The sequence below is a fragment of the Columba livia genome, chromosome 7, assembly GCF_036013475.1.
Source record: "Columba livia isolate bColLiv1 breed racing homer chromosome 7, bColLiv1.pat.W.v2, whole genome shotgun sequence".
In the NCBI taxonomy this organism is placed as follows: Eukaryota; Metazoa; Chordata; class Aves; order Columbiformes; family Columbidae; genus Columba; species Columba livia.
The window spans coordinates 36,901,609-36,923,396 of NC_088608.1; the positions used below are offsets into that span (position 1 = coordinate 36,901,609).

Here is a 21,788-nt window from a genome sequence, read left to right on the forward strand (position 1 = left end):
GGTTAAGACTGCTTCCAGTTCTCAGACACAGTCTAAGATGTTCCAGTCTGAGAGTGTTTTGTCTGGAATAGAATCTGCACAAAAGAGTAATGTTTGAGCGGATTTCTGGAGCATAAGCCGTTTGTCAGGAAGTAACAACTTGCATTGCAAGTGCTTCCCCAGAAAGGCCAACAGACAGAGGTGTTTCCCACACTCCTCTCGGAACTTCAGGTTTTTTGCTTTTCCATCATGAAATGAGGCTACACACGTTCATTTAATATTATAGTTCCCTTGTGATATCTTAGTTTTCCTTAATGAGGGCACTGTTGCTAACTTGTTAAGGGGCCTGAGGACTGGATCAAATTAACATAGCATGGAGAAGAAATTAACAGAGAAGAGCTCCTTGCATGAAATGGAATGGCATCACTGATAGCTATTTCTTCAATCTTTATTTTTATATTACAGACAAAATGTTAACAAGGGTAATATAGAACACTGTTACTCAGAAGAGGGATGCCCTTGTTTTTATTCAGTAACCTGAATGACCAAAAGTAAATAATCCTTCACAATACTAATTATATAACAAAGCAAGCATGATTTGGGTGTTTAACTGTGAGAAAGGCAAGGGGCGTGGGTCTTGGTAAAATTGTTGGGGAGAAACAACAATGAATAAAAAAACATTTTAGTTTTACATGATAACACTTACTTTTGCGTGAGTGTTACACGTGAGTGTTACACATAGATTGAAAGTCACGCTGTTGTCTCAATAGGCTAATGCTGTGCTTCTCGGAATGTGCAAGAAATCAGAACGCAGCTCTTTCCGTACTTCATCATAAAGCAAAACCCGTCAAGGGTCAGAGAAAGCAACAAAGGAATGCAGGAGAGATAAAGCCAGACAATGGATTCATGAAGTAAGGGGAGTTTCATAGAGATACGCAAACTACGGTTTTCTTTGAAATTTTCCTTTGCAAAAACGTGGCTGATAAAATACACCCTGTATTCATCTGTGGGTTCTCTGTGCAAAGCAGGTGAGTCATTGCTGACAGATCCAAGGAGCTGAGAGCAGCAGACATTCTTCTAGATAATGATTATTGCCCAATAACTCATTTTTTTTCTGGCGAAGTCTTCTCCATTTCTATGATTCTCGGATGCTGGGGATGCTGGAAGCAAATTCTCCCCTCATCCCCCTGCCTCAGTGACACCTGCGGTGGCATCTTCCCCTGCCCGATAGTGGTTATTACAAGAGGAGCTAATGAGGGATTGAGCCAGTCTACACAAACCTGCTAATTAACTTTGGGACACACCTGGTTGTGTCTTCTAGTGGTAAACCATTTTATCAGAAGGTACACAAGATCAGCAAAAGCAGCTCCCTTTCTCTCTGGCTCAGGGCATATAGGGTGTGCGGCACCTCTGAATCCGGTGAGTGCTCCCTGACAGACAGCATTTTTGTACCAGAGTAGTCGCAGGTTACTTTTGGAAAGTGCTTTGTGGCAGCCCAAGCTCAGGTTGGCTTTGGCAAGGTGAGCGTGTGGGCATTGGTCCCCAAGGGCACTGCCATCTGCTGCTGGTGGCACTGGGGAACTTCACTGCTGTTTGCCAGCAAATGGCTACGAAACACTCCTGGTCAAACCCCACTTGCTTAAGGAGAGGTCACAGTCATGGGCTAGATGGACTGCTCTTGCTTCTTACAGTTCCAAAGACACAATATACAAATACAAACATAAAAACTTACAAGTCCCATCCTAAACTAAACGTAAGTTTGAGGAGCGATGCTCCTGTGGGGAGAAGTGCTAATTAGTGACACCTTCTGCTACAGAGCCCAGTGACAGACGGGACTTACTGCAAATGAGTGGTTGGTCTGGAAGGACTAAGCCCTGGGGAACCTGCAGGAGTTAGACAGATTTAGCTACACCAATTGGTAATAATCTGGTAACAATGAACACAGGAGATAAGATTTGTCAACTAACAGTAGAGACAAAATGACAATAAGATGAGCTTTGGAAAAATACTGCAAGGTTTTATCTTTTTTTTAACGGTACCATGGTCAAGGGTTATGCGTCCTTCTCTTCGAAGAGAACTGGACAAAATAATTTTCCAGGTTCTGCCACAGACCCTCTGTGAGATCATAGTAAAGTCAGAGTCTCCCTGTACTTTATAACTTGAGGAAAGTTATATTTCAGTCCTCTCAGTGTCCTTTGTCTGTGAGTTTTCTGGCAGAAGCTCTTGATCTGCATTCGCCTTCAAGAAGTCACAGGAAAAAAGAGCATTCTCTTCCCCAAAGCTGGAAGTATCTTGTCAAAAATCTCTGGTTAAAACACTTTCAATTTTTTAGTGGAATCTTGAAATTCGCTAAGAAAATCAGACATTTCATACAAAATAATTAATCTATTATCTGTAATAGCCAAGCCTGGTGGACTTATTTCTGGGATGCAAGACTCCTGGATTCAAAAGCAGACAGCATGCAGCTAAACGAGGTGTCCTCTGTTTCAGTGAATGCCCTGCACCCTCTGGTGTTGGCTGTCACAACACAGAAGCTCTTTCCTTGCTGTTTCCTTTCGGGTGGCTCAGTTGGAGGGTCCCTGCTCAATGGGCTGAAACGTTTCCTTTCCTCTGGTACCCAGGTGAGCTTGCAGGTTTGCAGGAGGATCACTTTTCCTTCCCCTTTCCCTTTTGTATTTTTGAAGGATTTGGGCAGTTTCTATCTTCACTAACCTGACTTCATCCAAGTGACAGGGCCACAGCTCTGTCCCCACACACTTGCATTAGCTCAACTCTTCAGCTTGTTTCAGGCTGGTGCCGATGGTTGCCTGATTATGACCTTCACCAGCTTTTGAGGCCCTCTCTTTTCTGGTAAATGCCAATGTGGCAGTTTAGGGAAGGAAGGTGGAGGTCAAGGAAGGTGTCTGATTTTCTGTGGGGTATGGGGACATTTCAGTGTAACATGCATCCTGCTACTGCCAGAGAGACCCAGGGTGAGCCCCTGAAAACATGCTCAAAACCCAGGGAGTGCTCTGTCCCTGTGTGTACTCATCTGGCTTCTTGCAGAGCCAGCAAGTGAAGCTTGGGAAATCACCACAGATCTCAGTCCTTTCCTCCTTCCCTGAAGTGCAGCGATCACAAACACAAGTGGATGCTTGTGTTTTGTGGGATGAGCCTTTATTGAAATATTTGACATTTAGTTCCTCTACTCATGTAATTTTGCGTTTTCAAAGGGACATTATACTTCACATGGGAGTCTCTTGCTGGGTTCTCTATGCCTTTTTTAAGCAACAGCCCATGTAAGTACAATACTCAGGCTTAGGCTCAGGCCCAGGCTGCCGGAGGTCAGCGTCACAGCCCCATCTGGGAAGTACTTCTGATCAACGTAGTCTATGATAGTTGTCACAGCCAACATAGTCTCCTCACATGTAGGTTGGATCTGCGCAGGGGGTAGGACAAATCCATGAGTACCCTTGTCTCGCAGTTCAAATGTGTAGGAGAAAGGGATGCCAATCATGTGAGCCCAGTCCCGTGAGGAGCCTGAGTTACTGTCTGTGAATTAGAAAATTGAGGAGAGATAAATGTATTAAGCACAGTTGTTTGAAAATACTTCTTGCTATCGTTAATGCAAGATTATATATTGAGAATCTTGGAACTAAGCAGTAACTGTTTATCACTACGACATGGAGAACAGAGTTTCTAGGTGATGCACTTCTTAATTATACTAAAAGTCTTCCATGGAGTTTTGTAGGTGAAGCAATCCTCTGTAAGATGGTATTGCACAATAAAAGGAGATGAGTTCCACGGATTCTGTGTTTTTAGCATTTTACTGTGGTAAGTGTGGGGTAAAAGATATATGGCCATTTGTCTGTTCTGCTACTTCATTTCCTGCAATGACACTGCCTGGAATTTCTCTGTATATTTGTTTTTATGCATAATTTTGGACAAACCTGGCCACTCCATGCATCGCTGATCATCTGCTCCGTGGATCTTTTTTCCTACCTTTCATTCTAAGCACAAACTCTGTAAAACTGCAGTAACGTGGACATGGTACCTTGTATTATACTCACACCGCATTACTCATGCAATTGGTGACTTGTGCGACTCAGGGACTGGCACAGACAGAGGCTGTGAATATGCAAAACTGCATGGGTGCTGGAGCCAACTACCCACTGTTCTGATTGACTAGCGTGACTTATTGCTTACTGGGAAAAAATTTGGTTTATCAGGCAGTCTCTAGGGCCCTCTAGGCCTCTGCACAAAGGCTGTCAACTGGTATCAGCCGTGCTGGTGTGTTGGTGATGTGGCTCTCCAGTCTGTTGGGAACAAGGCTGAAACCAACATATTTCACACAGAAATGCAAGCAGCTGCCATGTGATAATGTCTGATGGAGTAACGATAGACCTGATTGGGATTTTAATTTTTGCTTGACTCCAGTGAAGACAAATCGGAGTTTTGCTGCTGACTTCAGCAGGGTCAGGATGATCTATCACCAATCTCCTCCTGTCCTCTGTGATGGATCTGTGAGGAATTCATGTAGGAACTAGCTTCAGATCAATGCTTTCTTCCTTCCTGCAGTCAGCTTTGTAACATACAGTGTTATCTTGTATTCAAATGACTGCTGCTTAGATGTTCCACTGAACTGGCCCATTAAATATTACTCAAAGAGGAAACTCAGCAAAACAGTACTTGCTGATGCCTGTGACACAAGAATGACTCTCTTCTTTGAAAAACAGAACAATCAAAGGGAAACATAAAGAAACTTACATAAAATTAAAGAGGTTGATCCTACTTCATAGCTGGTCCCGTACTTTCCCATCAGGGCAGCAGCTGCTTTCTCTGCAACATACATCTGTAAGTTCAAAGCAGGAACAGCATTGTCATCAGTGCCAACACGTTTGGCAATTATTCTGAGTGCACCAAAATTTTTGTCTCTTTCAGCTCTACATTTATCAGCTTTAACTTTTGATATTACTAGTTCAGGACTTCAGAGAAACCCATTACAAATGTTTGGGCAAATTGTTCTTGATTTTTTTTAACGCAAATTATGTTAAAATTTTTGAAATAACCCTGCTGTTTAGGTAAAGAAGACATGTGCGTTGTTGCAAAGCTAGAAGGCGGTATTTTGGAGAATGAGAGTCCATGCTGTATAGCGTACTGAGACTGACTACAGCACTGATGGATCTATTACATTTTTTATGCTTAGACTCTGTTTCCCACCATCTTCAGAAACTGAGCCACAGACACTAAATGACATTTCTAACAACTCCTATGAAATCCAAACCCAAGTCCCTCATGCTCTTGACTAGTGCTCCAGCTACTGGAATGTTGATAAACACACGTTAATGAACTCTAATTAGAACACTCAGAAACTGTGGGCAGCAGTAACCAACAAGTAGTTGCGTGCTTTGCTCCCATTCTCCTAATGAAAATCTCCATGTTTGGGATACCCTTTCTGGACAAAATCATGACAATCACACATGTACAATGTGCTGGCCACCTAAAGTGCAAATGCATTCTTGTATGCAGCAGGAACACGCTGCTCTTCTCCACTTCCCATGCATTGCAGTAACCCTTTCTGTAATAGTTCAATTTTCCTGATTTAAAATGAAGGATTAGGGTTAATTCTAAGGTAAATAAACCTTGCTGATACTACATGGAGTGGCTGTAACTCTGAGAGCCAAACCCCTGAATATGAGGGCAAATAGAACTGTCTCACATGCTATTGCCTGTAATTGTTCTCCACAGTTATAAAAGATGAACATTTTGCCCTACCAGTTCTTCATTGTTACTTGGAGGTGTAGTTGTATAACCATAGGGAGTGAGGATGTACTGTCCATAAGAGTGAATTGTTAAATAGCACAAAATGTCACTCTTCTTCCTTTCAATAAACTGAGCCACAGCTCTTGTCTCAGGCTCTGATTCTGGTCCAGATCCACAGAAGGTTTGACTGCTGCAGTTATAAGAAACACCAATAGCTGGAGAGGAATACAAAATCAAATCAAAGGAGAGACATAAAACACCAGTTCAGAGACAAAAGGGAAATCTACCTTGGAGTGTTACAGCATGTATTTATGTGGGAAAGGAGACTAGAGAGCTCAGTGGCACTTTAACATTTTACTCTGTTGGTAGTAACTAAAATTTGCTACAAGACTGAAATATTTAACACTCTTTTACAGCCTGGATGCAACAAAACCATTCTGACACCACCACAGTGTGCCACCTGCCAGGGAAGCTCTGCAGACTCCTTGAAATTCATGGCAAACACAAATATTGGCTATTAAGTGACTAACTCCCACACTGTTGCCTAGAGCTGATGCTGTGAATTAGAGGTATAGCCATATGAGCAGCATTTTTCTGCTCACAATGACAAATACCAGTTGAAAGTCACCAACTTAGCATTTTTACAAACCAGGTTTTTATTTTTACATCTGTCCTGATGCCAACAAGATGAGCATTCCTTTCTTACAGGACTTTGTCTTATTCCAGAGACTATTTATTACTCTCGCTTTACATTTGTGTTGCTGATGTGAAATACTTGAAACTTACTGCCCCAGGAGGAATTGAAGTTTCGGTTCAGGTCTGTCCCGTAGCAGGTGCCATTCATATGTGGAGAACGGTTTTTCCTCCACAAGCGATCCTAAACAGAAGTAACTTCAGATACATAACAACAACTCAATAATCCGTAGGGCCTAGTGATGATATGGTGTAAAGACTCCTTTATTTTAGACCTCTGCATTTGAGTAACTCTTGCATTGTAGGAGGGCAACTCTATGTGCAAAAGTGATAAAGCTTAATGATAGAACATTTTATCTACTCTTAGCAGGCAAGTCAGTCCATCTTGAGACACCCAAAAGCAACTGATCATGGGGATTTGTCCTTCTGTCTTCCCAACGCTTATGACATTTGCTAGGAATTTTTAGGCCTGTAATTTCAAGTGACTGTTGATTTACCAGAAGAAACAAAACTTCTCTGCCACGAGAAGATTTCTGTGAGCAATGGTGCTGTCACCATTCTTTGTTTAAATATAATTGGTATGATTGTATCTAAAATTAACAAAGCATACTTTGCACATCTAACTTTCAGTCTAGTTCCTTACGGTTTCCCAGGAGTAGATGTAGCCATCAACATTGAGGACTGGCAACACATAGAGGTCCCAATTCTGCAGAAATCTGCTTGTCTTTGGGTCAGATTTGTAATTTTGAAGAATCTGAAAAGAAAAAATACATAAATGAGCAGAAAATCTAGTGGTAATCGATGGAAAGAGCCTGTTTAGAACTATCATCAGTGAATCACTCACTCCTGGATATCACCACGGTATCCAAGATCTACTTGATCCCCAGATATGTTGAGATATCTACCTTTTGCCATTAATGAAGTGACAGGGTATCCAGTTATAGTGTATTTTGTATGGATACAGTCTTGTAGGTATGAAAGCTGCATGATAGCATACCTGTACACCAGGTACTTGCAGTACACGTGGAACATTGCTATACCATATCTTGGGGTTTAGTCCAGGGGGACTGTGGCTTTGTGATGCAAAGAGGCTTGATCCAAAAGCCACTGTGGGAAATGGAGAGATCGCTATCAAGTTCAGTGGTTTGGGAATCAGTTCAGGTGGAAGAAACAATGTGCTAAGAAATATCACCTTGTATCTCACCTCAAATTGTGGTTTGGACTTAGGTCTCCACAGGTATTCATTTTGGAAATTGTATTTTAAACAGAAAAAGCTCAATACTTGGTGCCACAATAGAGAATAGAACTGAAGTATCCAAAGTGATATTTTACTTTATTTTAATTATCTAAGTGGAAAAGTGAGCACTCACTTCTTTCACAAACCACTGGCAGAAGGCTGGAGAGATCCATTCTCTGGCATGAATCCCACAGTCCATCCAAACGATCTTCTTGGTTTTATCTGATGGTTGACTGATCTGAAAGAGCATAAAAAATGATCATTTGAAAAACTGATCCTTTACAATAAAATAGCTGAGCGTAATACAGAAAGAAAAGGATGTGCCTTGATATGCTGTTGAGCTGAGATCATTATTATTGCAGACATCATTATGACAAGCTCTTCTCCTTCTTAATAAGCCCTTCTCTGTAGTATTGCAGGGCAAGAGTCTTAAAGTGTCTGTTGAGCAGGAGTGTCAATAAAGCAATTTCTTTTTCATTTATATTAGTCATTCACAGGACTGGTTGTTCTTACTTGGAAATTCTCCTTTTTTTTTCAGAAAGGATGGCGGGGAGTCTATTTCTACTCAATAGTAGGAACAGATCAGACAATAACTAACCCAATTATTAAGACTACATTTTTTACTAGAGCTTCTGATAAAAAAGGTTGTGGAATACTCCTAGCAGAAAGATTGTATGCTGGAAAAAGTAATAGAAACAACAAACAAAACTCTTTATCCTCACACACAGCTGTTGCCAGGCTAGTTTCAGCTTGATTTGTATTTCTAAACAAGACTTCAGATAAATTTGCATAATAGCAATAGCAAGATTATGGTGATAGTGTATATGGAAGTTGGCAAATCTTCCTGTGCTGTAGAGGAGTGAAACCATCTCCTGTTATTTCAGTGGCCTGGGATGAGCACTGTCTTGGGGAAGATCTGAATCCTGTCTTCTGTGTACTTTTTAGTGAAGATAAATGTTATTCATTTTAAGACAGATCCTCACTTACCTGCAAATAGTATATAGGTTGATTCTCGACTGTCATGCCCAAGTAGTGCTGAGTCACCAGCTCCCTGTTGCTGTTCTGAATCTGAGTCATCCATTGATAAATCTGAAATAGCCACAGAGAATTCTTGGTACAAAGCGGGAGTTGCCTTCTCTTTCCCAGCTCTGTTTCCAGATTAAAGCATTTTCTTTTGCTTAGACAAGCAATGTTTCCCTCATAGTTATTTCAATCCATGATATCACTTAATGCTCTTAAAAGGCTTCTGAGCAAACACATGGTCATGTCTCACTGGGTGTTAAAAGATAACATCACAGCAGTATGACACTGATACTCTAGTCTGGATCTCTTTCAACAGGCCCATCCTATTGGGCATCTTTCTGTTGACTTCACTGGCCATGGAGCTACACCATCAAATTTTCAAAATGGTATTACATGCTCTTTCCCTATCAGTACTGATTTTCCACGTCTGAGTTCAGCAGCAGCTCAAACAACATAAGCTTGAGGATTGACTCTGCTCTTTTACTGTGTCAGGAAGGAGGAAGAACAGCACCATGTTCTGCCTTCATCCAGGCTTACCCATTGGGCTCTGAAACACAGCATCAAGAAGCCTTCACTACCCACCCTCATGACATTATTCTCTCCTGAAGTGTCAAAAACCAGCCCTTAAATAACTTCTTTCTACAGATCTCCCGCTGTTCACCTATTCTTCCTCACTGCAATAGTCATTGCACTTCACATTTGGCTCAGCAGCAAACGTACTGGCGCTTAAATGAATAAATACTAGAGATAATGATGAAGCATAATAGAGTAGAAAGGTAGCAAACCAACCAACTGAACCCCAGGATATTATTTGCGAAACAATATGGCTGCTTCATGCATGGTCAGGGAGGAACAGGGCGTTTAATCAAAATCAATGGCAAATTCATGTTTGGTTCAACCCAGCCAAGATTATAGTCAAAGAGTAAGGAATAATCCTGCAAAGAAGAAAATCAGAAAGAGCTCCACTGGCTTCACCTGAGCTTTCTGCAAGCACGGGGTTGTTTGCTGTGGCATTCACAAAATAGTAGTAACAGAGCAAGCAAGCAGAGCTGGGCTCCTCTTTACCTCTTCCATTGGATGATATTCGGTGTAGACATAATCTCCTGGGACCTGCCTTTGGCTTCTCCTCTCCCCTGCCATGCTCTGAACCACAAGATCCTGTACATCAGGTATTAGGACCCTGAGGGGAGTGGAGGGGGAGAGACAGAAAAGAAAACAATCCCTAACAATTAGTGTGGAATTATCATGGTGGGTCCACTGCTTACATCGATGAGTGAAAGGATTTAGCTGCTTCTGTTGTGGACTGTCTGGCAAATTCATCGCCATCAGTATAATGGTTACTTTCATGTAAGACGGTGTTCTAAGTACTGAGATTTTCACTGGGTTTTAACAATGAAGTAATAATTTGGCTATATATATATATTATTTTTTAAGATCGAAAATTTTCTACAGAAAATTGATCGATATCTTTCTTTTCTTTACCACTTCTGGGCAAAACTCTAAGACGCCACCTTTTGGGAAAAGGAGGGGAAAGTGAAAAAAATTAAGCTTAGTGTTTCATTGTATTTTATGGAGACACTTTTAGTCTGCAAAGACTTCACAGAAGTATTGGTTGCAATTTGCAAAAATCGGAACAAACCCCCTTTTTCTTTCAAAAAGCTCTTCTTGCTTTTTAGCTACAGATTAGTTCAGAAATGAGTAGAGAACATGCCTGATTCCATGATCGTGGGAGTCAATAAGACCTTTTCCTCAGCATCAAAGCATTTTGGATCATACCCTGTGCTTTCACACTGCAGTCAGTCCCTTGTAACGCTGTTGCAAATCTGTGCTCATTGTAAATACTTGCGATAAGACAATTGCCAAGGTAGCTTAAACATGGTTGATTTCAAACACTGGAAGTGCTAATAGGCTGTTCTGCTGACGGTAGCACTCATCATTTCTGGAAACTGCACATAAGAATCCTTTAGGAGTAGTTACAACTGACTTTCACTCTGAGCTTTGATGTTTATTCTCATCTGAACTTCAAACTAGAATTTAGGCAGTGCAAATTCCCATGAACTGAATCCACACACGCAAAATGCCTTCTCAGAGCTCTGGAGAAGTGAAATCTCGGAGTCTGACACAGTCAGAATATTGATGTCCTGATTATAATTTGTCGTTTATGTCTCTAGTATCATATACCTAACTGTCACGTTACCTTCCTTGCATGTCAGCTGCCTTCTAAAATGTGGTTTCTGCTTTGAGTATGTTATAGGAACTTCAACTCTGACGTCGCCATATTTATCTCTACCCTTTTGCAATACAAAGCCAAAATTTTAGCTTGACTCTTAAGTCCTCTTTCTTTAGGACCCCATGCAAGCTGGATATAGTTGTGGTACCAATCCAAGGGAAAAACAACAACAATTATAACAACTATTAAGCTGCCAACTTCAGTTTAGTCTTTAAATTTCTACTAGAATCACTTGAAACCATCAGGAAATTGAGAGCGTTGATATAGATAAGAAGTTAAATATATTCTGGATCATGGTCTAAATCCTGAATACCTAAACCTAATGCTAGATCGTTTGTACTGGCTTCCACCTCATCTGTTTCCATCTCTGTTGTCAGGGCATCACACTTACTGAAAAGAATTTGTCAAGCAAGAGGCAAGGATGTCAAGATCAACTTTTACTCTAAACAGCTTTGAAGTGGCACCAATCCTCCTTTAACTTATCTTTGATTGGTAAATGTCAGTGTATGTCCATAGGCCATTTGCCACCAGTCCTGAATCACTACAGGACTGTTTATATGAAAGATAGCTAGCAACTGGTTACCTGAAAAAGTCAGTTGCAGATGGAAATGGGACTTTGTGAGGAATAGATCTTAATTAATCCCATTTGGCTTTATAAAGACTCTCTGTAACTGGATTAGATCTTCTGGTTGCAAGTATTAATAGAAGCATGGCAGCTAGTGATGATGTGTGGCCAGGCATGTGTGATAAAGCACCATGAGCCTCTTGCAGCTCGTGGCTCTCAGTTGTGTGCTCAGTGGGGACCTGCCTTTGTCCTGGGGTGGGATGTCTCTGTTTGGCTGGATGGTACCAGGAAATGCTCCCCAGCCTGGCAGGTGAATGGATAGGGGGAGGAAACTGCAGCTTTGAAGAAACCCACTGAATATTCACTTTGAAAGGGCTCTTCTGCAAACCAGAGGGGCAACAAAGGGCAGGGAAGGGAAAAGGAGAGCTGCAGAGACCGCTCCTCTGCAGTGACACTGATTAAACCTTTGGGCTCTCCAGAGTACGGAGGACCCTGTGTTCAAGCATCTCTGCTTTCCAGGAGCAAAGCATGCTCCTATAAGTAGTGGTTGTACCAAACTTAGTTTCCTGCCTTTAGACTGAAAAAACTGAGCCATACATCTGAGTGCCATCCCCTGCCACTGAGAAGGCAACAGCAGGACACAAGACAGATTAGGCTGTCTCAGATCCCAGCTCTAAATTCTCAGTCCAGACTAGCTGGAAGGTGAATAAACATGGCATAGAGGAATGTGCTTTTAAAACTCAAAGATGTGTATCTGTCTATCAAAAGCGTCTGTGCATTGGGCAGGTCAAGGTAAGCTGGAGGCACTTGAAACAAAGGTTATGTCCTATCGTCAGCACTTGCTGACTGTTTGTTGGAAAGCACTAGGTCCTTTTGTGATAGCAAGGAAGATTGTTAGAGCCAGCCTTTCCCATCAGGAGATTGGAGGTCATACTTGTAGGAGATCATATGCTGATCTAAGCTGTCCTTCACCTCCTGCACCAGAGGGGCTGGGACCCTTATGTGCAGGTCTTCTCCAGCCTGGATGTCTTCAGGCAGCCAGGGCTTCCACAAATCCAGCTGTGCAGAGAAGAAAGAAATGTAAACATCAAGATAGTGTAGCTGCGTATCAATAAATGGAAGAAGTTTCCCTTCAAATTATCCCCTTAACCATTCTCCAACCATCTGTTCACAGAGCATGCAGCAAAGGCTGAGTGTTTGCAGTGACTCAGGCACCACTGATAAGGAGCAGCAGCCTCAGAGAGCCGTGCAAGGAAACTAACTTCTTGCCATAAAGTCCTACAGGTAGTGGAAGGACAATTCCACCCTACACTAAGAAAAAAATAACAGGTAAAGCTTTTTAAAGTTTACTTTAACCTTCATTCTTCTCCAAAGTTACAAGCAAATCTGTTTTACAGCCCAAAAGCCCACTCTGGTTTTTGGGCACACATAGTTATTCCTGCTTACCAGTAAAGTGCTGCAAAGATGCTGAAGGTGCTGGACTTGCTGAAATGTTTCTGGCACAATATGCAAAACCTGATCCCTGCAAATTTAGCAGAGAAATAAGATCAGTTTTAATGTTGGTTAAAGTATCCATGATTTATAAATCAAAAGGATGTATTTTGTTGTGTAGAAGGAAGACAGAGCACATGCTCTGTTCCAACCAAAACATGTCTGAGTGATGAATTCCTGTGATGTTTTAGCTATGAACAGGACTAAATGATGTGGGTTTGCTGTTAGAGTGTTATGTTAACTCTCCTTCCTTGCTAGCAGCAATTCTTTATTGACCCTACCAGCTTCACTGAAGCCAACTGTTCGCATGAGCCCTGGTGTGTGTTTCTGCCTTTGCAGGACCAGGGCCAAAACAAGATCATTGGTAATATATCATAAACTAGTTATTTGATGAGATGTCACTTTTTTTTTGTCCTCCTGTTTTGGAAATTATTCAATTATTCCAGATACACTTGGTGCTTTGCTGATCTACTTTAGCACGCAAAATCATTAGGTAACCATGATAAATGAACATTGCTGAGAGCCTGAGATGTTCTCAAACTACTTGCCATGAGAATATCAAATTTATTCCACAAATAGTGAACAGTATGGTCTTCAGAATTACATATTCTTACTTAATCTCAGGAAACAAACATTTCTAATACAGGATCGATCATTTTATATTTCTAGAAAAGACACACAGATCCAGTGTCTGAGTACATATTTTCATGAGGCCTCATGAAACTTTCATTTACTGCAGGCTTAGTCTGAACAAAATATTGAGAGTTTACAAAGAACAAATTTAAATGGTTAGAAATGCAGAAAAAGCAAATCTGTATATTCAATTAAATAACTCCTTTCTATTTTTTTTTTTTCAGTTTTCATTCAGATCACCTTTGGCTGACACCAAGTGTAACTTTGCTAATGAAAGGGTTTCACAATGAGGAGTGGATTTGGACAACTACATTACATTACTCAAAGGTGAGATGGCAGTTTTCCACTACCGATGTAATAGAATGGGGAGCCTGAGAAATGTTTGTATTTGTTAGTAACCAATAACTGCTGCTTCACAGTCTTCTTCATTGGTTTCAGTGGGTCTTGGAGCCTTTTCAGGACAAGTTCAAAAAAAGAGCATTTTCAAGCTTTTGTAACAGAAATTCTTTTTGCAAAAGCCTTGCATGGCCCTTTATTAAAGCCATGGTCATCGTGGTCATCACTGTGATATGCTGTCATCATCTGAACTGCAACTGCTATCTATTTGTGCTTCCATACACAAATGTACAATGATCAGCTTAATATACATACAAATATAATTCTCTATTCATTCACATTATGCACTGAAAAACAGAGGGATTTTGGTTTGGTTTTGTTTTTTGGGCTTTTTTTTACATCCCTCTTGGAAATATCACCTTTGCTGACAGAGAAAAGTAGAACTTGGTAGTTAAAATGGGCTGTTTCCTACTTGTTCAAGAGGTGCTGTTAGCATATAGGACCCTCATCTATGGGGCAAAACGATTACATTTGCATTGCTAACGATTTGGTACAACAGCCATGATATCTTTGTAATAAAACCTTATAGATGCAGGATAAACATCTTTGCTAGGAGAGTAAACATCTCAGCTGCAGTTCAGAGTTTATTCTCTCTAAATGCCTGGGCTTGCTTTGCTCTTTGTCTATCAGGAAGGGAAACAATATCCTGTAATATCTTTCTATCCTCATTGACATTATGTCTTAATTACACCAAATGAAAGAAATGCCAGACAGTCAGATTGCTGCCAGATGGCCAGCTCTTATTTACTGATAAACCTTTTACAATAGCCAGTGTGGAGACAAATCAGTTTTAATAGTAAACTAAGACTAGAAAGCACACACTCGTTCATGATTATGGACTGGGATGCTCGGTGGAGAAGTGCAAAGTCAGCCCACGTGACCACGTGAGAACAACAGTTTTTTAAATGCTACAGTTAAGCTTTCTTACCAAATTAGAGAACTGTTCTCAGCACGAGCTGTGTTTCCTTGGATGCTCATAGATCGCGTATTTCATTGAAGTTGTTGAACAGAGCAAATGACAATAAAAATGGCTTTACTAACATTTCATCTTTGCGCAGGTGCTGCTCACCCAAAGTCACACTGACCATCCGATTAATAAATATTAATATTAACATTAATGTTACTATTAATATTAACTGTGTTTTTAAATCCCGTGGAAGTACCCAACAGGTTCAGTCCAGGACAGCAATTAGAAACAAAAATAAAGACTCATTGCGATGGGTCTGTTGAACTCCATCCAGTGAAATGGACAGAGTCTGACTGCGTCCCTGATACGAATCTAAAGGCTGAATATTATCCAAGGCAGATAACACATCTTATAGAGCAAAACTAGACATTTCATACTTTTCAAAAACATTAATCAGGAATAAAAAAATGTGATAATCTCATTCTCTGAACACCTTGGGAGGAAGATTGTCTGGATCAACTCCATTAGCCCTTTTTTTGTTATTGCTACAGGTTTCCAATGGGGGTTCAGTATCTGAGTTGCTCTTGAGACACCATCTTTTTCACATAACCTCAGCTGTCTTTTATTAATGGAAAGAATTTTGCTCAGTCATTCCCCCTGCTTTATACTCAGACAAGGCATTTTATTCCTACAGAATCTGATTTCATAGTTCATTATGAAAGAGGCCAAGCCAAATAAATTTCAGCTAATGGAAGCAAAGTATCCTGAGGTGCATTTGAGGGGCATTCTGTGCATCCTGCGACTACAGCTATATCTTTGTTGTCTTGGATCTGGTTCACTCTTTCTTCATTTCCCATCTTAATGTTTTCTTTCCAAATCTTACAAAGCCTACAGCTTAGTAACCCTATCTCCAGTTCATAATTGTTATTATTATTCTTACACTGTTCCTGGGAGTTTCCCTGCCTGCACAATACTTCACGATACCCCGTTCACACTCACCCATTGTATTGCAATTTCAAGCTGAGTTTTCCAGGAATCAGCATCGCTAGCCAAAAGATGGTCCCAGAAAAACGCCACATCTTTGTTCAAAGAATCCAGCCCCAGCAGGGCAGGACTAGAGAGGAGGAGGATAGATCTGGACTGAACACTTTAGTCATACAGTTAAATAGACTCATCCTGAAAGGGAACCTGCCCTCGTTGAATCATTAACTTCACTTTAAAATAGTTCTACTTTTTCTTAATTCTCCAAACTGTCTTCCACACCCCAAAACACAAACAAGTACAAATAGCAACATTCTCACTGAAGCACTTCTAGGAGGTAAGAAGATTTTTCTATATGTCACCTTCAAATCTTTGAAAAGCTTATGTGACAAAGTTGGCAGTCATTGAAGAAAGGCTCACCTGCCAGGATCATGGCAGCTAGTGAAGATTAGCTTATCAAAATCATCAGGATGGGAAGAAGAGAACAGTGGTAAAACAAGCTCCATCCTTGCTCTGTTCCTGTGTCTATGTGGGGTACTTCTTGGACCTCTCAGTGCAATCCTGCCCTGCCAAAAAGGAGACATGAAAGAAACAACCAACATTCCTGTAGAAGGGACATTGTGGACATTGGAGTCTCATCTGAACCACTTTCCGTTGGACCAGATCAGTCTCTGGCCACAGACTATGAACTTTACACTGTCATAAAGAGTGGTTTTGTTACATACTCAAAACAGTGGGCTGGTTACTATCTGAAATATTTAATTTCTTGCTTAGTTCATATATCAAAAATAAACAGTTGAATTCTTTCCTTAATAGACTACAGTTAGACATACAACACAGTTCTTCAGAAAGAAATTGTTTCACCCAGCTTCTCTCTTGGATTAAAGATATCCCATGGTGATTTGAGCTTACACCTCCACACTGAAAGCAGAAGCTATTTATTCTGTGGTGGAAACATTACTCCGATGATGCTGAATAGTTAGATGAAGATAGATGGGGTCGTTTTGCTTAACGGGCACAGGATTCAGAAGAAATGACAATTGCTTGCTAGGTCTTTGATTCAAATTCCTTTGAAGTCTAGTTGATTTTAATGGGCGTTAGATGAAAGTCCTGTGCAAATAATCATGGGCATTTCTCACTGATGTAAAAATGGACTTCTTTTGGGACTTCAGCAGAAGATTTGTTCATAAAAGACAATACTTAAGTATGTACTTAACGTTCAGCTTGCAAACAGCACTGCTGAATTCAGAAGAAAAGCCGTTAGAGACATTATTCTGCCACCAATGCAAAAATATCTTGGGACAAACAGTTAACTTCAACAAGCCTATTGCCCTCTTGGGCATAAATAATGTCTCAGTAATAAAGTCTGTTCTTTGGTCAGGTTCTTATTGGCAGCTGCTTATCTTTCTAGCAAATGTGGAAGGCAGCTTAATCCATTTATTCCCTCCTTGAAAACTGTGTTCAAAAAGGCACAGGACGTTCTGGGGCGAGGAAAGGGCGTAAACATACGGCACAAACATGCCATATGAAACCACGCCATGTCTTTTCTTCCAAACAAGTTTACTTTGCAGTTTTTTCCATACATTCTGCTTAGAGCTTCAGAACATTTTTTCAGCATCAGTTTAGCCTCTCAACTGCCCTGTGAGACAAGCAAATATTGTTTCCACTACTTAAAAGATTAAGAAAAAAGGGGAAAAAAGTGACTCCCCAAGGTGACATAGGAACACTGCTGCAGAGCCAGGAATAGAATTCAGATCTCCTGACTCCCTGTCTGGTGATTCCTTAAATATATGACCATCTGCTCTCCTGCTGGAAGTATAGATACTATATGCTGACTCCAACAAGCTGGCTGCTAAGCCTGTTAGTTTATCCTCTTTTTATCCCATACTGATATCATCTCAAGCTAAGCTTTTGGCCTGGAGTCAAAGTGATTTCCAGTGTTTGAATGATTCGACCTGCTTGTTATTGTTTTAACCTTGCACCACACATATGCTCGGCTATTTGTGACGTATCTGCGTACAGTCTGTGTAGCAACAGCCACAAGCTACAACTGTTTTGTTTAAAGATTCTATGCTGAAGCATACCACATGTTTTAAACAACTATCATATAGTGGTGAGTTTGATCCTGGTAGCTGCCTGCACCCGGATTTCCTACTGAGCCGCATGTAACTTTCAAGGACAAAGAGCTTATTAAAAAGATAAAAAACTCACACACTTCTGTGTCTCCACAAATGTCAGTTCATCATGTTAAGCTTTCCCAGTTTCACAGCCAAATCCCGCGCTGACTCCATATGAACTAAAAACCAAACTAGAGCGAGATGGAATTCGACATGATCAGCGGTTTTTAAAATCATCTCCTTGATTCTGAGAAAATCATCCTCCAGTAAATCTCCTTCTTTCATTGATGCAGAAAACTCACAGTATGTGTCCAAGACAGAATCACCACTCAGTAGGGTCAGTACAGTTGCATGCAGTCCTAGAGTTCTGCTCTGCTGAAGAAGGGGGGTGGATAATTTAGCTGTTTTACTAAAATATTCTCTGATTATCGTTGTGGTTTTACTTGGAGGAAGCACACAATGAATTGCCAGTTCGGTTTCCCATTGACTGGTCATAGGAGATAGCTTATTCTATAGGTATTGTCTTTTCTTATGAGTACTAAATGATACTTCTGTCTTTCTGAGCAGTGTTCAAAATATTCCAGTTCAGTCTACAGTATTAAGTATATGGTGTTAATTCTGTAGCACACGAATATTCAGCAATCCGTTGTGTGGTCTGCAATGTGAATCTTTGTTCCTCTCAGAATGCCAGGTTTTCAGCTTTCACAGCGTTGTGAGATAAACGTTTTTCTGAAATTATCTGGGCTTCATTGTGATTTGACAGGGTGCACTGTTCTCAAGGCCCAGGAGCTCCAGCAACAATTCCAGCATAAGAGGGAATACACAGCAAGCTATGCTGAGTTACGGTAGTTCTCTTCTAGAGTCAACTTGCTGAGTTTTCATAGAATCATAAAATGGCTTGGGTTGGAATGGACCTTAGAGACCACCAAGTCCCAACCCCTCTGCCATGGGCAGGGTCACCTTCCACTAGACCGCGTTGCTCAAAGCCCTATCCAACCTGACCTTGAACATTGCCAGGGATGGGGCATCCACAGCTCCTCTGGGTAACCTGTTCCAGTACCTCACCCCCCTCATGGTGAAGAATTCCTTCCTTATATCTAATCTAAATCTACCCCTTTCAGTTTAAAGCTATCACCCCTTGTCCTGTCACCACATGCCCTTGTAAAAAGTCCCTCTCCAGCTCTCTTGTAGGTCTCCTTTAGGTACTGGAAGGCTGCGAGAAGGTCTCCCTGGAGGCTTCTAAAGGCTGAACAACCCCAAGTCTCTCTTGCCTGTCTCCACAGGAGAGCTGCTCCAGCCCCCTGACCATCTCCGTGGCCCTGCTCTGGACCCCCTCCAACAGGTCCACGTCCTTCTTATGTTGGGAGCCCCCAAGCTGGACACAGTACTGCAGGTGAGTCTCACCAGAGCAGAGCAGAGGGGCAGAATCACCCCCTGACCTGCTGGTCACACTTCTCTGGATGCAGCCCAGGACAGGGTTGGCTTTCTGGGCTCTGAGCGCACATTGCTGGGTCACGTTGAGCTTTTCTCTCACTCTCTTTCTCTGAGATTACACTGAAAACACCCCATTAACATGACCTTCGGGATTTTTAGGTAGTCGTAAACCAGAAAGAATTCCAGCCAATATGCATGAGATTAGAATGGCATTACTAGCATTTAAATCTTAAAATTAGTTGCATTGTCCTGCAGATCATCAAATGATGTAGGATACTTAAGCTTTAGGTTAGTGGAACTATTTTGACAGTCAGTACATGATCTAGTAATTTCAAGAGACACACATTTCAGATACTTTCAAAGATTTCTCCATAGTTTTTACAGCATTTATAGACATGCATACTCACATATTTAGAGCCCAAACTGGAAATATCCGTGCAGAGCGGCTTCCTCAGACACCATTTTCTTTAACCATGAAAGGAGAATATTATTAGGGAATTGTCTTTCCTCAATAACAGATGACCTGGGTGGTTATTTTTCCTTCATCCTTTAGACAGCAAAATGTCACTGCTAAGGAACCCTGAGCTGATCCTTTAACATACAATCTGAAATCAAGGTTATACTTACCACCTGTTACAAAAAGGTAACAAACAAAATTGGTTCAGTTCTAGGAATGAAGGGAAGAGTTGTGCACAAAATCCTACTGTCTTTATGTAAATACAATTCCTGTGGGAATTTATGTAAGAATTGTGCAATTTAACTTAAAAAAAAATACTAGTAGTATATTTCAGGTGCAATGGTAAATTGCTGAATGCAAAGTCCACACATACAAGCCGACTGCAAAGTATCCCTCTTGTAATTTGAGCATAAGAGAGGTTCTATTTGCTGACAGTTTTCAATGTGCCTGAATCCACTGTCAGAAAGACCAGTTCGATTTCCTCACTCACCTTCTCCAGTCCTGAAATCTTTCCTTCATAAGAAAGAACTTCTCATTTCAAAGGGGAAAGGAAATATCTCTGGGGGAAAGGGATTTTCGGAAGTGTTTGGTCCTATATTGATGTTCCGAGTGGGCAAGAATTAGGCAAGTATCCTTGATTTTGTGAAGAAACAAAACTTCTTGTAAACCTTTAGCTGCCAAAGCTAAAGTTTGTTTTAATTAGGCATTTTTAAAGAAACCCGTCTTGTATTTTTAAATCAAACAATTACTTTTGTAAGTAAATAAACTAGCATTATTGTATTTCTACTATCAGAACTGTAAAGGATGGCTCACAGGTTTCTGTTATTGCTTAATGTTTAAAAAACAAGCTTACTGCACTGTATTCTAGAAAAAACAACATTATTTTAATGAGTTCTATTACAAACACTGGAATACTTTATGATTAGGTGTGGATATGCTTGCATACAATTTCTTCAACGTAACAATATGCACTATGTCCACTTTAACTCAAGTAATTAGCTTTTGCAGCCATAAAACAGGTTCATATTAACCTTTGGCCTCCCTTCTATCAATGATACACATATTTAGCTTTCTGTTTAATACCAGCACTGCTGAGCGTACCAGTATGGCCTGCAGTTCTATATGTGTGTCTATGCAAGGTGAGTAACACTCCAAACCCCTCGACCAGCATGAGGATCTGTTGAAAATGGTTATGATGTCCCTGAGGAATCTCAGTGATTATTAATGAAGTCAATAGTACCTGACTGAAGATCTCAAAGTGCATCTTGTCTGGGCCAAGCAAGTCCATTCTACGTAACATACTCAGTAGAATTCGTGGTGTATTTTTGCAAATGAGCCTTAAAGAATTTATAAAGTGTGCTCTGTACGTGTGGGTGTGACAACGCAGTAAAAACAGCTTGTATTTTGGTGTCTGGTTTTGTAAAAATATAATTGCTGCTAGTAGTATTTGGGGAAAGGACTGGTTAGTGTAGCTCTTTGAAGCAATTGTGACAGAACTGGGTTGGTTGGCAATAAGGCTATTGATGTGGCTTGCATTGCTCACAGGTTTTGGGGTTGTTCATCAAAAGGAGCTGCTTCTTTTACAATTTTATTCTGCATCAGCAGAAACCAAACCAGCCCTAATCCTCCTCAGTACTACCTTTTAGGAGGACTACTGCCTACTGAGAATTAAGTCGTCTTGCTGACATCAGTGAAGCACTCACCATTTTGTACTGTTCCTTGAGCATAGACTGGAGCAGAGGAAACCCCAAAACACATATGCACACACGTATTTTTTTGCCTGCTTAACTTTACAGATCTCTATCACTTTTCTTAAATTTATAGAGAAGTGACCCAGCCTGGAGATTCCTTCAGAAGATGGAGAGCTCCTGGGACAAACTGTTCACGGGCAAAATCGAGCATA

At 40.9% G+C, this 21,788-nt stretch overlaps 1 protein-coding gene across 1 annotated transcript; it reads right to left on the bottom strand.

Moving 5' to 3' along the window:
• Positions 1 to 426: 426 nt before the first annotated feature.
• On the bottom strand, positions 427 to 16,156 carry CPO (carboxypeptidase O). Its single transcript, XM_013367479.3, has 11 exons — positions 15,896 to 16,156; positions 12,916 to 12,991; positions 12,404 to 12,528; positions 9,740 to 9,854; positions 8,639 to 8,740; positions 7,785 to 7,889; positions 7,058 to 7,168; positions 6,508 to 6,598; positions 5,734 to 5,936; positions 4,726 to 4,810; positions 427 to 3,510 (listed from the first exon to the last, which is right to left on the bottom strand). The coding sequence occupies exons 1-11, from the start codon at positions 15,973 to 15,975 to the stop codon at positions 3,242 to 3,244; spliced, it is 1,362 nt and encodes a 453-aa protein (XP_013222933.2). The 5' UTR covers positions 15,976 to 16,156; the 3' UTR covers positions 427 to 3,241.
• Between the last annotated feature and the right edge of the window lie 5,632 nt (positions 16,157 to 21,788).

Coding starts and splice junctions, on each gene's coding strand:
- CPO (XM_013367479.3), bottom strand. CDS start 15,975: ATGTGGCGTTTTTCTGGGACCATCTTTTGGCTAGCGATGCTGATTCCT. Junction 7,890..8,638: donor AACCTATATACTATTTGCAG/GTAAGTGAGGAT, acceptor ATGCTCTTTCAG/ATCAGTCAACCATCAGATAA. Junction 4,811..5,733: donor CAAGTAACAATGAAGAACTG/GTAGGGCAAAAT, acceptor TTGAACTTACAG/ATGTATGTTGCAGAGAAAGC.